Source organism: Lolium perenne, chromosome 6, assembly GCF_019359855.2.
Source record: "Lolium perenne isolate Kyuss_39 chromosome 6, Kyuss_2.0, whole genome shotgun sequence".
Lineage (NCBI taxonomy): Eukaryota > Viridiplantae > Streptophyta > Magnoliopsida > Poales > Poaceae > Lolium > Lolium perenne.
The window spans coordinates 273,160,426-273,174,605 of NC_067249.2; the positions used below are offsets into that span (position 1 = coordinate 273,160,426).

General features: G+C 40.8%; 1 protein-coding gene across 1 annotated transcript; it reads left to right on the forward strand.

Annotated features, from left to right (window-relative positions):
- Positions 1-774: 774 nt before the first annotated feature.
- On the forward strand, positions 775-2,166 carry LOC139832763 (uncharacterized). The gene has a single exon (XM_071822604.1). It carries the CDS (start codon positions 775-777, stop codon positions 2,164-2,166), a length of 1,392 nt encoding a protein of 463 aa, XP_071678705.1.
- Positions 2,167-14,180: the final 12,014 nt, after the last annotated feature.

Sequence of the window (14,180 nt, forward strand, 5' to 3'; positions counted from 1 at the left end):
TTCCGAGCTTCCAGATCTTCACGGGCTTCACCCGAATATGAATCTAGGGTACCAATGCTATGGGCCCAATTAGGCGTACCCATATCACCCACTGAGAGGTCTGATCTATCGGCTTCAAATGCCAGAATACTTTTGAAGTCGAGATGGTCCACAAAGCATGCACACCGACAGTGTATGCTTCAGGATTAGGCCCAAAATTTACTGTCAACCACTCCTTCAACTGACAAACGCGACATGTTTGAGGGGCCGACAATTCTAACTCCACATACTGAAACTCACTCAGATCGGCTTCCACCGGAGTTGTTCGGACATTGCCAGGACCGTAGTAAACAACAAATTTCATTAAATCAGACATGTCTCTTCTGACCTATAAAAAGTTCAGTTTCGTCAAAAACTACGAACCAACTTAATAAATACCTAATCCACCGGGCCAATATTCACACAAGTGCATAAACTATGTCCACTAAACTATAATTAGCGAGGGATTAGGGTTTACCCTTGAAGCGTGCGAAGCAGATCCGTCTAGCGGCGAAGCTTCACCAAATCAGCACCACCACCACAATCACTCGGTGGGCAATGTCCACGCAAAGGGTTTTCAAAACAACCGTGTCAAGTCAGAAATATTTGACAGTGGTATGCAGCGATGATAGTTACCCCGCGAGGGTTCACGGCCACCGTCCGAAGTGGGACACAAATATGCTGCTTGATCATCGAAACCTTACTTCCACTCTTCTGGCTCGACTGTTGTACACCGAGATAGTGGAGACCAAAGCGATGGAGGTGAACGACATCCAGAAAAAAGTTATGGTCAGATTTAAGTACTCAATTTCTTATGGGAAGGCCTGGAGGGCTAAGCAGAGGACGCTGGAGAATAGATTTGGGTCGTTCCTAGACTCGTACGACTGTGTTGTCCGTCTCCTCCATACATTACAGGAGAGGAATCCGGGCACCTATGTGGACATCCAAGACTTTTGGATACCGAAGTTCCCTACTATCAGGGTTTTGCATCAAGTGTTATTCTCTTTCAGTATATGCATTGAAGCTTTCATTCACTGCCGACCGGTGTTATGTGTAGATGGCACGTTTCTCACTGGCAAGTACAAGGGCCAGATCTTGACCGCCATTGGAATGGACGGCAACAATCAAATCGTGCCACTCGCATTTGCTTTTGTGGAGAGTGAGAACACTGAGAGTTGGTTATGGTTCTTCAGGCAGCTAAAAATAGTAGTTGTGAAGGATCGGCCAAATGTGTGTATCCTCCATGACAGGCATGCAGGTATACTGATGGCGATAAAGACACTGAAACAACACGGGCCTGCTGAAGAGACGCCATGGCAGGACTTGCAGAGCCGGTGGTGCATACACCATTTGGGGGCCAATTTGTTCTCACAGTTCAGGAGTAAGATACTTATGAATTTGTTCAAAAAGTTGTGCAAGCAGAACCAGGAGTGGAAGTATACTTATCTCCGCGACAAGCTTGATGAGTTCACTAAGGAACAAGTTAAGCAGAGGAAAGCTGCGCGAGAAGCAACAGTAGCAGCTCATGCAGTAGCAATAGCAGCACAAGCTACAACAGTACCACCACTCAGAGAGTCAGAACCTGTTGGACTTTGCGACTTGCCTGGATTTGACCCGCCCAATACTAGGAGAAAGTTGGGAAGACAGATTAAGAACTTTGCAGAGTGGATAAAGCACGAGCCTCTGGAGAGGTGGTCTTTGCTGCACGACACCCATGGAGTTAGGTACGGCGTCATGACTACCAATCTCGCTGAATCATATAACTTTGTCCTCAGAGGAAATAGGTCATTGCCACTCACAGCCTTTGTGGAAGATATTTTACATGGCACTCTGAAGTATTTTAGAGAGAGACGCCAGATGGCCCAGATGCATATGATGAACAACCCAAACACACGGTACTGTGATTCGGTTATGAAGTACATGAATGAGAAGATGGAAAAGGGTCGGTCACACACTGTCGTTGCCATCGGTAATCAGGAAAGGAGGTTTGAGGTGCGCTTACCTACCGACAAGTTTGGCACTGGAAACGTGCTGAGAATGCACAAGGTGAAAATAGGAAGTGATGATTGGCCAATGTGTGAGTGCACATGCAACAAACCGAAGTTGCTTCATTTTCCTTGCTCACATGTGTTGGCTGCAGGCAGCTAGGGATGGATTCAATCTCGTTTGTCTCCCCCTATTACCTGAAAGAGTCCGTGCTCAATACCTGGACCGATGAGATGCTGGGATTTCGAGCTATTTGTAATTTCAACACGGTAATACCAAATGAAAGACAGTACATCCCCGACCCAAGGCTACTGCGGACAAGCAGAGGTAGACGACAGTCAAGGCGCATCCGGAATGATATGGACGAATTCGAAGCTGGTGGCCCAACTAGGCAATGTTTTCTATGCAATCAATTTGGCCATAGGGACATGAATTGTCCCACTTTCTACCCTGGCACTGCTCCTACCCGTGGCCGAGGCAACCGAGGACGAAGAGGAAGAGGCAGAAACTAGCCGATATTTTAATTTGTAATATTTCAGTACTATGTTTTAATTTGTAATTTAGAAATGTATCTTAGTCTATCTACCTTTATTTGTTTCAGCCATTACTTATCTATGTTTGCGAGAGACATATATGACCTATGAAGATACATCGGCACTAGGAACAGTACAACTTGAATTAAACGCTAACAACATTACATGAAGTCATCATCGTCGTCGATGTTCTCCGACGATGCAACACTCTTGCCCTTGGAAGACGCAACACTCTTGGCCTTGGACGATGCAGCACTCTTGCCCTTCGACGATGCAGCACTCTTGCCCTTCGACGAGGCTGCACTCTTGCCCTTGGAAGAGGCAGCTCGCTTGCCCTTGCTGCTCGGCATGAAGATATCATCGTCGTCCTCGCTCTCCTCGGCCCACAAAAAAGGCCAACTAGCAAGATCCCTCCTTTCGGCATCATTCCTCCATGTTTGTTTCTTCCACCTTGAATGCAACCTTTTGTTTCTTCCACCTTGAATGCAACCTTAGAAGTTCTTGCCGTATTTCTTCGGGGGTCCGACCAGGCATCCGTTGAGGTGGGTGTCCTCCTATCTGCCTAGAAAGTGCCACCTACTATGGAGGATAAAGTTTATTATGATTATACTATGCCTCCTATATTTGATGATGAGAATAATAATGATAGCTACTTTGTTGAATTTGCTCCCACTACAATTAATAAGAATGACTATGCTTATGTTGGGAGTAGTAATTATTTTATGCATGAGACTCATGATAAGAATGCTTTATGTGATAGTTATATTGTTGAGTTTGTTCATGATGCTACTGGAAATTATTATGAGAGAGGAAAATATGGTTGTAGAAATTTTCATGTTACTAAAACACCTCTCTACATGCTGAAAATTTTGAAGTTACTTGTGTTTTATCTTCCTATGCTTGTCACTTTGATCTTCATGAATTTATTTGTGTACAAGATTCCTATGCATAGGAAGTGGGTTAGACTTAAATGTGTTTTGAACTTGCTTTTTGATGCTCTCTTTGCTTCAACTCTCATCCTTATGTGAGCATCATTAAAATTACTGAGTCCATCTTAATGGCTATAAAGAAAGCACTTCTTGGGAGATAACCCATGTTTTTATTTTGCTACTGTTTTGTTGTGTCTTGGAAGTTGCTACTACTGTAGCAACCTCTCCTTATCTTTATTTTATTGCATTGTTGTGCCAAGTAAAGTCTTTGATAGTAAGGTTGATACTAGATTTGGATTACTGCGCAGAAACAGATTTCTTGCTGTCACGAATTTGAGTAGCCCCTTCTGTAGGTAAGTCAGAAAAATCTGCCAATTTACGTGAATGATCCTCAGATATGTACGCAACTTTCATTCAATTTGAGCGTTTTCATCTGAGCAAGTTAAGTGCCGCTAAAAAATTCGTCTTTACGTACTGTTCTGTTTTGACAGATTCTGCCTTTTATTTCACATTGCCTGTTTTGCTATGTTAGATGGATTTCTTTGTTCCATTAACTTTCAGTAGCTTTGTGCAATGTCCAGAAGTGTTAAGAATGATTATGTCACCTCTGAATATGTGAATTTTTGATTATGCACTAACCCTCTAATGAGTTTGTTTTGAGTTTGGTGTGGAGGAAGTTTTCAAGGGTCAAGAGAGGAGGAGGATACATTATGATCAAGGAGAGTGAAAACTCTAAGCTTGGGGATGCCCCCGTGGTTCATCCCTGCATATTTCAAGAAGACTCAAGCATCTAAGCTTGGGGATGCCCAAGGCATCCCCTTCTTCATCGACAACTTATCAGGTCACCTCTAGTGAAACTATATTTTTATTCCGTCACATCTTATGTGCTTTACTTGGAGCGTCTGTGTGCTTTTATTTTCGTTTTGTTAGTTTCATTCTCTGAATAAATTCATGCTTGTGTGGGAGAGAGACACACTCCGCTTGTTCATATGAACACTGGTGTTTTTAGCTTTACTTTTAATGTTCATGGCGAAGGTTGAAACTGCTTCGTTCATTGTTATATGGTTGGAAACAGAAAATGCTTCATGTGGTAATTGGTATAATGTCTTGAATAATTTGATACTTGGCAATTGTTTTGCTCAAATAGATCATGTTTAAGCTCTTGCATCATGTAGATTGCACCTATTAATGAAGAAATACCGTAGAGCTTGTTGAAATTTGGTTTGCATGATTGGTCTCTCTAAAGTCTAGATATTTTCTGGTGAGGGTTTGAACAACAAGGAAGACAGTGTAGAGTCTTATAATGCTTGCAATATGTTCTTATGTAAGTTTTGCTGTACCGGTTCATACTTGTGTTTGCTTCAAACAACCTTGCTAGCCAAAGCCTTGTACTGAGAGGAAATACTTCTCGTGCATCCAAAACCTTGAGCCAAAACTATGCCACTTGTGTCCACCATACCTACCTACTACATGGTATTTCTCTGCCATTCCAAACTAAATTGCTTGAGTGCTACCTTTAAAATTCCATCCTTTGTCTTTGCAATATATAGCTCATGGGAAAAATAGCTTAAAAACTATTGTGGTATTGAATATGTCGCTTATGTATCTTATTTCTTATAAGTTGCTTGTTGAGCGGTAACCATGTTTCTGGGGACGCCATCAACTATTACACCTTTGTTGAATATCATGTGAGTTGCTATGCATGTTCGTCTTGTCTGAAGTAAGGGTGATTTATCATGATCAAATGGTTTGAGTATGCATATTGTTAGAGAAGAACATTGGGCTGCCAACTAAAGCCATGAATCATGGTGGAAGTTTCAGTTTGGACATTAATCCTCAATCTCTTATGAGAATATTATCTGTTGTTGAATGCTTATGCATTAAAGAGGAGTCCATTATCTGTTTTCTATGTTGTCCCGGTATGGATGTCCTAAGTTGAGATCTATCACAAACAAGAAATAAAATGCGATCTATCTCCTTGGACCTTTGTACAGGCGGCATAGAGGTACCCCTTTGTGACACTTGGTTGAAACATATGTTATGCAATGATAATCCATGTAAATCCAAGCTAATTAGGACAAGGTGCGAGCACTATTGGTATTCTATGCATGAGGCTTGCAACTTATAGGATGTCTTATGCATAACACATATGAATTATTACTACCGTTGACAAAATTGTTTCTATGTTTTCAAAATAAAAGCTCTAGCACAAAAATAGTAATCCATGCTTCCCTCTGCGAAGGGCCTTTCTTTTACTTTATGTTGAGTCAGTTTACCTACTTCTTTCCATCTTAGAAGCAAACACTTGTGTCAACTGTGTGCATTGATTCCTACATACTTGCTTATTTGCATTCATCATATTACTTTGTGTTGACAATTATCCATGAGATATACATGTTGAAGTTGAAAGCAACTGCTGAAACTTATATCTTCCTTTGTGTTGCTTCAAAACTTTCTACTAAGAATCTATTGCTTTATGAGTTAACTCCTATGCAAGTCTTATTGATACTTGTCTTGAAAGTACTATTCATGAAAAGTCTTTGCTATATGATTCAGTTGTTTAGTCATTATCTTTACCATTGCTTTGAATCACTTCATTCATCTCATATGCTTTACAATAGTATTGATCAAGATTATGATAGTAGCATGTCACTTCAGAAATTATCCTTGTTATCGTTTACCTACTCGAGGGCGAGTAGGAACTAAGCTTGGGGATGCTTGATACGTCTCAAACGTATCTATAATTTCTTATGTTCCATGCTAGTTTTATGACAATTCCTACATGTTTTGTTCACACTTTATAATGATTTCATGCATTTTCCGGAACTAACCTATTAACAAGATGCCGAAGTGCCAGTTCCAGTTTTCTGCTGTTTTTGGTTTCAGAAATCTTACACAGGAAATATTCTCGGAATTGGACGAAATTAATGCCCACGATCTTATATTTCACGGAAGCTTCGAGAGAGCCAGAGCGGGACCAGAGGGGAGCCCTGGGGGCCCCACCCCACATGGCGGCGCGGCCAAGGGGGGGGGGCGCGCCAGCCTATGGGGGGGCCACCCCCTGGCTCCTCCGAGGCTGCCCTTCCGCCTATATATTCTCTCCGCCTCGAAAACCCTAAAAACATAAGCCACGACATGAGAAAAGTTACGCAGCCACCGCCATCGCGAAGCCAAGATTCGGGGGACAGAAGTCTCTGTTCCGGCACGCCGCCGGGACGGGGAATTGCCCCCGGAGTCATCTCCATCGACACCACCGCCATCTTCATCGCCGTTGCTGTCTCCTATGATGAGGAGGGAGTAGTTCTCCCCCGAGGCTGAGGGCTCTACCGGTAGCTATGTGGTTCATCTCTCTCTCCCATGTGATCTTTATGTGATCATGAGCTTTGTATCACTATTAATCTATGTGCTACTCTAGTGATGTTATTAAAGTAGTCTATTCCTCCTCCATGATGTAATGTTGACAGTGTGTGCATCATGTAGTACTTGGTGTAGGTTATGATTGTAATCTCTTGTAGATTATGAAGTTAACTATTACTATGATAGTATTGATGCGATCTATTCCCCCTTTCATAGCTATTGTTGACAGTGTGTATGCTATGTTAGTACTCGGTCTAAATTTCAACGGTCTATTATGCACTCTAGAGGTTACTTTAATATGAACTCCGGATGTTGTGGAGCTTGTTTACTCCGGCTTGAGGTGTGCTTTTATAGCCCTACACAATGAATGGTGTTTGTTATCGAACAAGAGAGTGTTTGAAGTAGCACAAGTGAAGAGAAGTTATTTATTTATGTGATCATTGTTGAGAGTGTCCACTAGTGAAAGTATGATCCCTAGGCCTTGTTTCTAAGTATTGAAACACCGTTTCCAACAAGTTCTGCTACATGTTTACTTGCTGCCATATTTATTTCAGATCGTTATTACCACTCATATTCATCCATATCACTTGCATTTCACTATCTCTTCGCCGAACTAGTGCACCTATACATCTGACAAGTGTATTAGGTGTGTTGGGGACACAAGAGACTTCTTGTATCTTAATTGCAAGGTTGCTTGAGAGGGATATCTTTGACCTCTACCTCCCTGAGTTCGATAAACCTTGGGTGATTCACTTAAGGGAAACTTGCTGCTGTTCTACAAACCTCTGCTCTTGGAGGCCCAACACTGTCTACAGGAATAGAAGCGTGCGTAGACATCAAGCTATTTTCTGGCGCCGTTGCCGGGGAGGTAAGGTAAAAGGTATTCACATCCTCCGACTACTAAGCTATTTCCTAGCACTGTTGCCGGTGTGTGAGTGCTCGAAGCTATTTCCTTTAGATCCTGCAATTATATCTTTTTGTTTCTTGTTTTTATTTCACTAGTTAGGCTTAATGGAAAACAACAAAAAAATTAGAGATCTTTATGAAATTTATATTGAATTAGGACATGAGGTGTTTGAAGAGAAAATTAAAAAACCTATGGAACTTTATATGCATGCTAATGGCAATGTTATTAGTATGAATGCTTTGAACACCATTGTTGCTAATGCTATGGAAAATTCCAAGCTTGGGGAAGCTGGTTTTGATAAGCATGATATTTTTAGTCCCCCAAGCATGGAGGAGAAAATTTACTTTGATGATACTTTGCCTCCCATTTATGATGATTATAATGATAGTGGTATTTTGGTGCCACCTACTATGGAGGATAAAGTTTATTATGATTATACTATGCCTCCTATATTTGATGATGAGAATAATAATGATAGCTACTTTGTTGAATTTGCTCCCACTACAATTAATAAGAATGACTATGCTTATGTTGGGAGTAGTAATTATTTTATGCATGAGACTCATGATAAGAATGCTTTATGTGATAGTTATATTGTTGAGTTTGTTCATGATGCTACTGGAAATTATTATGAGAGAGGAAAATATGGTTGTAGAAATTTTCATGTTACTAAAACACCTCTCTACATGCTGAAAATTTTGAAGTTACTTGTGTTTTATCTTCCTATGCTTGTCACTTTGATCTTCATGAATTTATTTGTGTACAAGATTCCTATGCATAGGAAGTGGGTTAGACTTAAATGTGTTTTGAACTTGCTTTTTGATGCTCTCTTTGCTTCAACTCTCATCCTTATGTGAGCATCATTAAAATTACTGAGTCCATCTTAATGGCTATAAAGAAAACACTTCTTGGGAGATAACCCATGTTTTTATTTTGCTACTGTTTTGTTGTGTCTTGGAAGTTGCTACTACTGTAGCAACCTCTCCTTATCTTTATTTTATTGCATTGTTGTGCCAAGTAAAGTCTTTGATAGTAAGGTTGATACTAGATTTGGATTACTGCGCAGAAACAGATTTCTTGCTGTCACGAATTTGAGTAGCCCCTTCTGTAGGTAAGTCAGAAAAATCTGCCAATTTACGTGAATGATCCTCAGATATGTACGCAACTTTCATTCAATTTGAGCGTTTTCATCTGAGCAAGTTAAGTGCCGCTAAAAAATTCGTCTTTACGTACTGTTCTGTTTTGACAGATTCTGCCTTTTATTTCACATTGCCTGTTTTGCTATGTTAGATGGATTTCTTTGTTCCATTAACTTTCAGTAGCTTTGTGCAATGTCCAAAAGTGTTAAGAATGATTATGTCACCTCTGAATATGTGAATTTTTGATTATGCACTAACCCTCTAATGAGTTTGTTTTGAGTTTGGTGTGGAGGAAGTTTTCAAGGGTCAAGAGAGGAGGATGATACATTATGATCAAGGAGAGTGAAAACTCTAAGCTTGGGGATGCCCCCGTGGTTCATCCCTGCATATTTCAAGAAGACTCAAGCATCTAAGCTTGGGGATGCCCAAGGCATCCCCTTCTTCATCGACAACTTATCGTGTCACCTCTAGTGAAACTATATTTTTATTCCGTCACATCTTATGTGCTTTACTTGGAGCGTCTGTGTGCTTTTATTTTCGTTTTGTTAGTTTCATTCTCTGAATAAATTCATGCTTGTGTGGGAGAGAGACACGCTCCGCTTGTTCATATGAACACTGGTGTTTTTAGCTTTACTTTTAATGTTCATGGCGAAGGTTGAAACTGCTTCGTTCATTGTTATATGGTTGGAAACAGAAAATGCTTCATGTGGTAATTGGTATAATGTCTTGAATAATTTGATACTTGGCAATTGTTTTGCTCAAATAGATCATGTTTAAGCTCTTGCATCATGTAGATTGCACCTATTAATGAAGAAATACCGTAGAGCTTGTTGAAATTTGGTTTGCATGATTGGTCTCTCTAAAGTCTAGATATTTTCTGGTGAGGGTTTGAACAACAAGGAAGACAGTGTAGAGTCTTATAATGCTTGCAATATGTTCTTATGTAAGTTTTGCTGTACCGGTTCATACTTGTGTTTGCTTCAAACAACCTTGCTAGCCAAAGCCTTGTACTGAGAGGAAATACTTCTCGTGCATCCAAAACCTTGAGCCAAAACTATGCCACTTGTGTCCACCATACCTACCTACTACATGGTATTTCTCTGCCATTCCAAAGTAAATTGCTTGAGTGCTACCTTTAAAATTCCATCCTTTGTCTTTGCAATATATAGCTCATGGGAAAAATAGCTTAAAAACTATTGTGGTATTGAATATGTCGCTTATGTATCTTATTTCTTATAAGTTGCTTGTTGAGCGGTAACCATGTTTCTGGGGACGCCATCAACTATTACACCTTTGTTGAATATCATGTGAGTTGCTATGCATGTTCGTCTTGTCTGAAGTAAGGGTGATTTATCATGATCAAATGGTTTGAGTATGCATATTGTTAGAGAAGAACATTGGGCTGCCAACTAAAGCCATGAATCATGGTGGAAGTTTCAGTTTGGACATTAATCCTCAATCTCTTATGAGAATATTATCTGTTGTTGAATGCTTATGCATTAAAGAGGAGTCCATTATCTGTTTTCTATGTTGTCCCGGTATGGATGTCCTAAGTTGAGATCTATCAAAAACAAGAAATAAAATGCGATCTATCTCCTTGGACCTTTGTACAGGCGGCATAGAGGTACCCCTTTGTGACACTTGGTTGAAACATATGTTATGCAATGATAATCCATGTAAATCCAAGCTAATTAGGACAAGGTGCGAGCACTATTGGTATTCTATGCATGAGGCTTGCAACTTATAGGATGTCTTATGCATAACACATATGAATTATTACTACCGTTGACAAAATTGTTTCTATGTTTTCAAAATAAAAGCTCTAGCACAAAAATAGTAATCCATGCTTCCCTCTGCGAAGGGCCTTTCTTTTACTTTATGTTGAGTCAGTTTACCTACTTCTTTCCATCTTAGAAGCAAACACTTGTGTCAACTGTGTGCATTGATTCCTACATACTTGCTTATTTGCATTCATCATATTACTTTGTGTTGACAATTATCCATGAGATATACATGTTGAAGTTGAAAGCAACTGCTGAAACTTATATCTTCCTTTGTGTTGCTTCAAAACTTTCTACTAAGAATCTATTGCTTTATGAGTTAACTCCTATGCAAGTCTTATTGATACTTGTCTTGAAAGTACTATTCATGAAAAGTCTTTGCTATATGATTCAGTTGTTTAGTCATTATCTTTACCATTGCTTTGAATCACTTCATTCATCTCATATGCTTTACAATAGTATTGATCAAGATTATGATAGTAGCATGTCACTTCAGAAATTATCCTTGTTATCGTTTACCTACTCGAGGGCGAGTAGGAACTAAGCTTGGGGATGCTTGATACGTCTCAAACGTATCTATAATTTCTTATGTTCCATGCTAGTTTTATGACAATTCCTACATGTTTTGTTCACACTTTATAATGATTTCATGCATTTTCCGGAACTAACCTATTAACAAGATGTCGAAGTGCCAGTTCTTGTTTTCTGCTGTTTTTGGTTTCAGAAATCTTACACAGGAAATATTCTCGGAATTGGACGAAATTAATGCCCACGATCTTATATTTCACGGAAGCTTCCAGAGAGCCAGAGAGGGACCAGAGGGGAGCCCTGGGGGCCCCACCCCACATGGCGGCGCGGCCAAGGGGGGGCGCCAGCCTATGGGGGGGCCACCCCCTGGCTCCTCCGAGGCTGCCCTTCCGCCTATATATTCTCTCCGCCTCGAAAACCCTAAAAACATAAGCCACGACACGAGAAAAGTTACGCAGCCGCCGCCATCGCGAAGCCAAGATTCGGGGGACAGAAGTCTCTGTTCCGGCACGCCGCCGGGACGGGGAATTGCCCCCGGAGTCATCTCCATCGACACCACCGCCATCTTCATCGCCGTTGCTGTCTCCTATGATGAGGAGGGAGTAGTTCTCCCCCGAGGCTGAGGGCTCTACCGGTAGCTATGTGGTTCACTCTCTCTCCCATGTGATCTTTATGTGATCATGAGCTTTGTATCACTATTAATCTATGTGCTACTCTAGTGATGTTATTAAAGTAGTCTATTCCTCCTCCATGATGTAATGTTGATAGTGTGTGCATCATGTAGTACTTGGTGTAGGTTATGATTGTAATCTCTTGTAGATTATGAAGTTAACTATTACTATGATAGTATTGATGCGATCTATTCCCCCTTTCATAGCTATTGTTGACAGTGTGTATGCTATGTTAGTACTCGGTCTAAATTGCAACGGTCTATTATGCACTCTAGAGGTTACTTTAATATGAACTCCGGATGTTGTGGAGCTTGTTTACTCCGGCTTGAGGTGTGCTTTTATAGCCCTACACAATGAATGGTGTTTGTTATCCAACAAGAGAGTGTTTGAAGTAGCACAAGTGAAGAGAAGTTATTTATTTATGTGATCATTGTTGAGAGTGTCCACTAGTGAAAGTATGATCCCTAGGCCTTGTTTCTAAGTATTGAAACACCGTTTCCAACAAGTTCTGCTACATGTTTACTTGCTGCCATATTTATTTCAGATCGTTATTACCACTCATATTCATCCATATCACTTGCATTTCACTATCTCTTCACCGAACTAGTGCACCTATACATCTGACAAGTGTATTAGGTGTGTTGGGGACACAAGAGACTTCTTGTATCTTAATTGCAGGGTTGCTTGAGAGGGATATCTTTGACCTCTACCTCCCTGAGTTCGATAAACCTTGGGTGATTCACTTAAGGGAAACTTGCTGCTGTTCTACAAACCTCTGCTCTTGGAGGCCCAACACTGTCTACAGGAATAGAAGCGTGCGTAGACATCAGTGGACCCTCCGGAACCTTCTAGAAACCCTCCGGCAGGACACCGGAAAATTCCCGAACTTTTCCGAAACCCGGAAAGTGACTTCCCTTATATGAATCTTATTCCTCAGACTATTCCGAACCTCCTCGTGATGTCCTGGATCCAATCCGAGACTCCGAACAACATTCGGTCTCCAACTCATATTATTCGATATCCCGTATCTACCCTAAGCGTCATCGAACCTTAAGTGTGTCACCCTACGGTTCGCGAATGATGAAGACATGATCGAGACACCTCTCCGATCAATAACTAACAGCGGAATCTGGAGATCCGTAATGGCTCCTACATATTCAACGATGACCTTGTGATCGAATGAACCATACACATTGTGACCAATTCCCTTTGTCTCGCGATACTTTACTTATCCGAGATCCGATCATCGGTATCATCTATACCTAGTTCGATCTCGTTCCTGATAAGTACTCTTTACTCATTCCGTGATATGACATCCCCTGTGACCTAGTCACGTGCTTGCAGGCTTATTGGATGTGATCTCACCGAGAGGGCCCAGAGTATATCTCTCCGTCATTTGGATGGACAAATCCCACTCTTGATCCATGAGCCACAACTATCACTTTCAGAATACCCAATGCCACCTTTGTAATCACCATGTTATGGTGTGACGTTTGATGCCATCAAAGTACTCCTCCGGTGTTAGTGATTGACATGATCTCATGGTCTAAGGATTAGGTTACTTCGTGTTTGAGAGCTACAACAAAATGAACTTAATGACTCGATCTTATTGCTATGCTTACTTTGGGTGTATGTCCATCATATCATTCTCCTAATGACAAGATCATGTTATTAACAACATCCAATGTTCATGACCAGGAAACCTTGATCATCATTTAATCAACGAGCTAGTTAAATGAGAGGCTTACTAGGGACTCTGGTTTGTTTATAAAACACACATGTATTAGCGTTTCCGGTTAATACAATTATAGCATGAGAAATAAACATTCATCATAAACACGAAGATATGATAATAACAACTTTATTATTTCCTCTCGGGCATATCTCCAACAGAGGGATGAGATAGATGGCTACGGGAGGGGTGGGTTGTCTCAGTTTTCCCCTTTTTCGAGATTCATTTTTTCAAAACAATCTTGAAAATCATTCATCCAAATTACGAACCGTTTGCACTTTTAAGATCCCCGCGTCAAGATATTCAATACTAGATCCCATGTTGATAAGTTCCGTGAAACTTTTTTTTGGTGTACTTCCAGAATTACCATAGCTGTATTTTGGGTGTACTTGGGTTTCAATGTAGTTGTACTTTGGATTTCTAGCGTACACCGTACTTTGGGTTTCAGCACAGTTATATTTCGGTGTACTTCGGGTTTCACTACGGGTGTACCTCGGTGTACTTCGAGTTTAGCACAACTATATTTCGGTGTACTTTGGGTTTCACTACGGTTTTACCTTGGTGTACTTTGGTGTACTTTGGGTTTCACTACGGGTGTA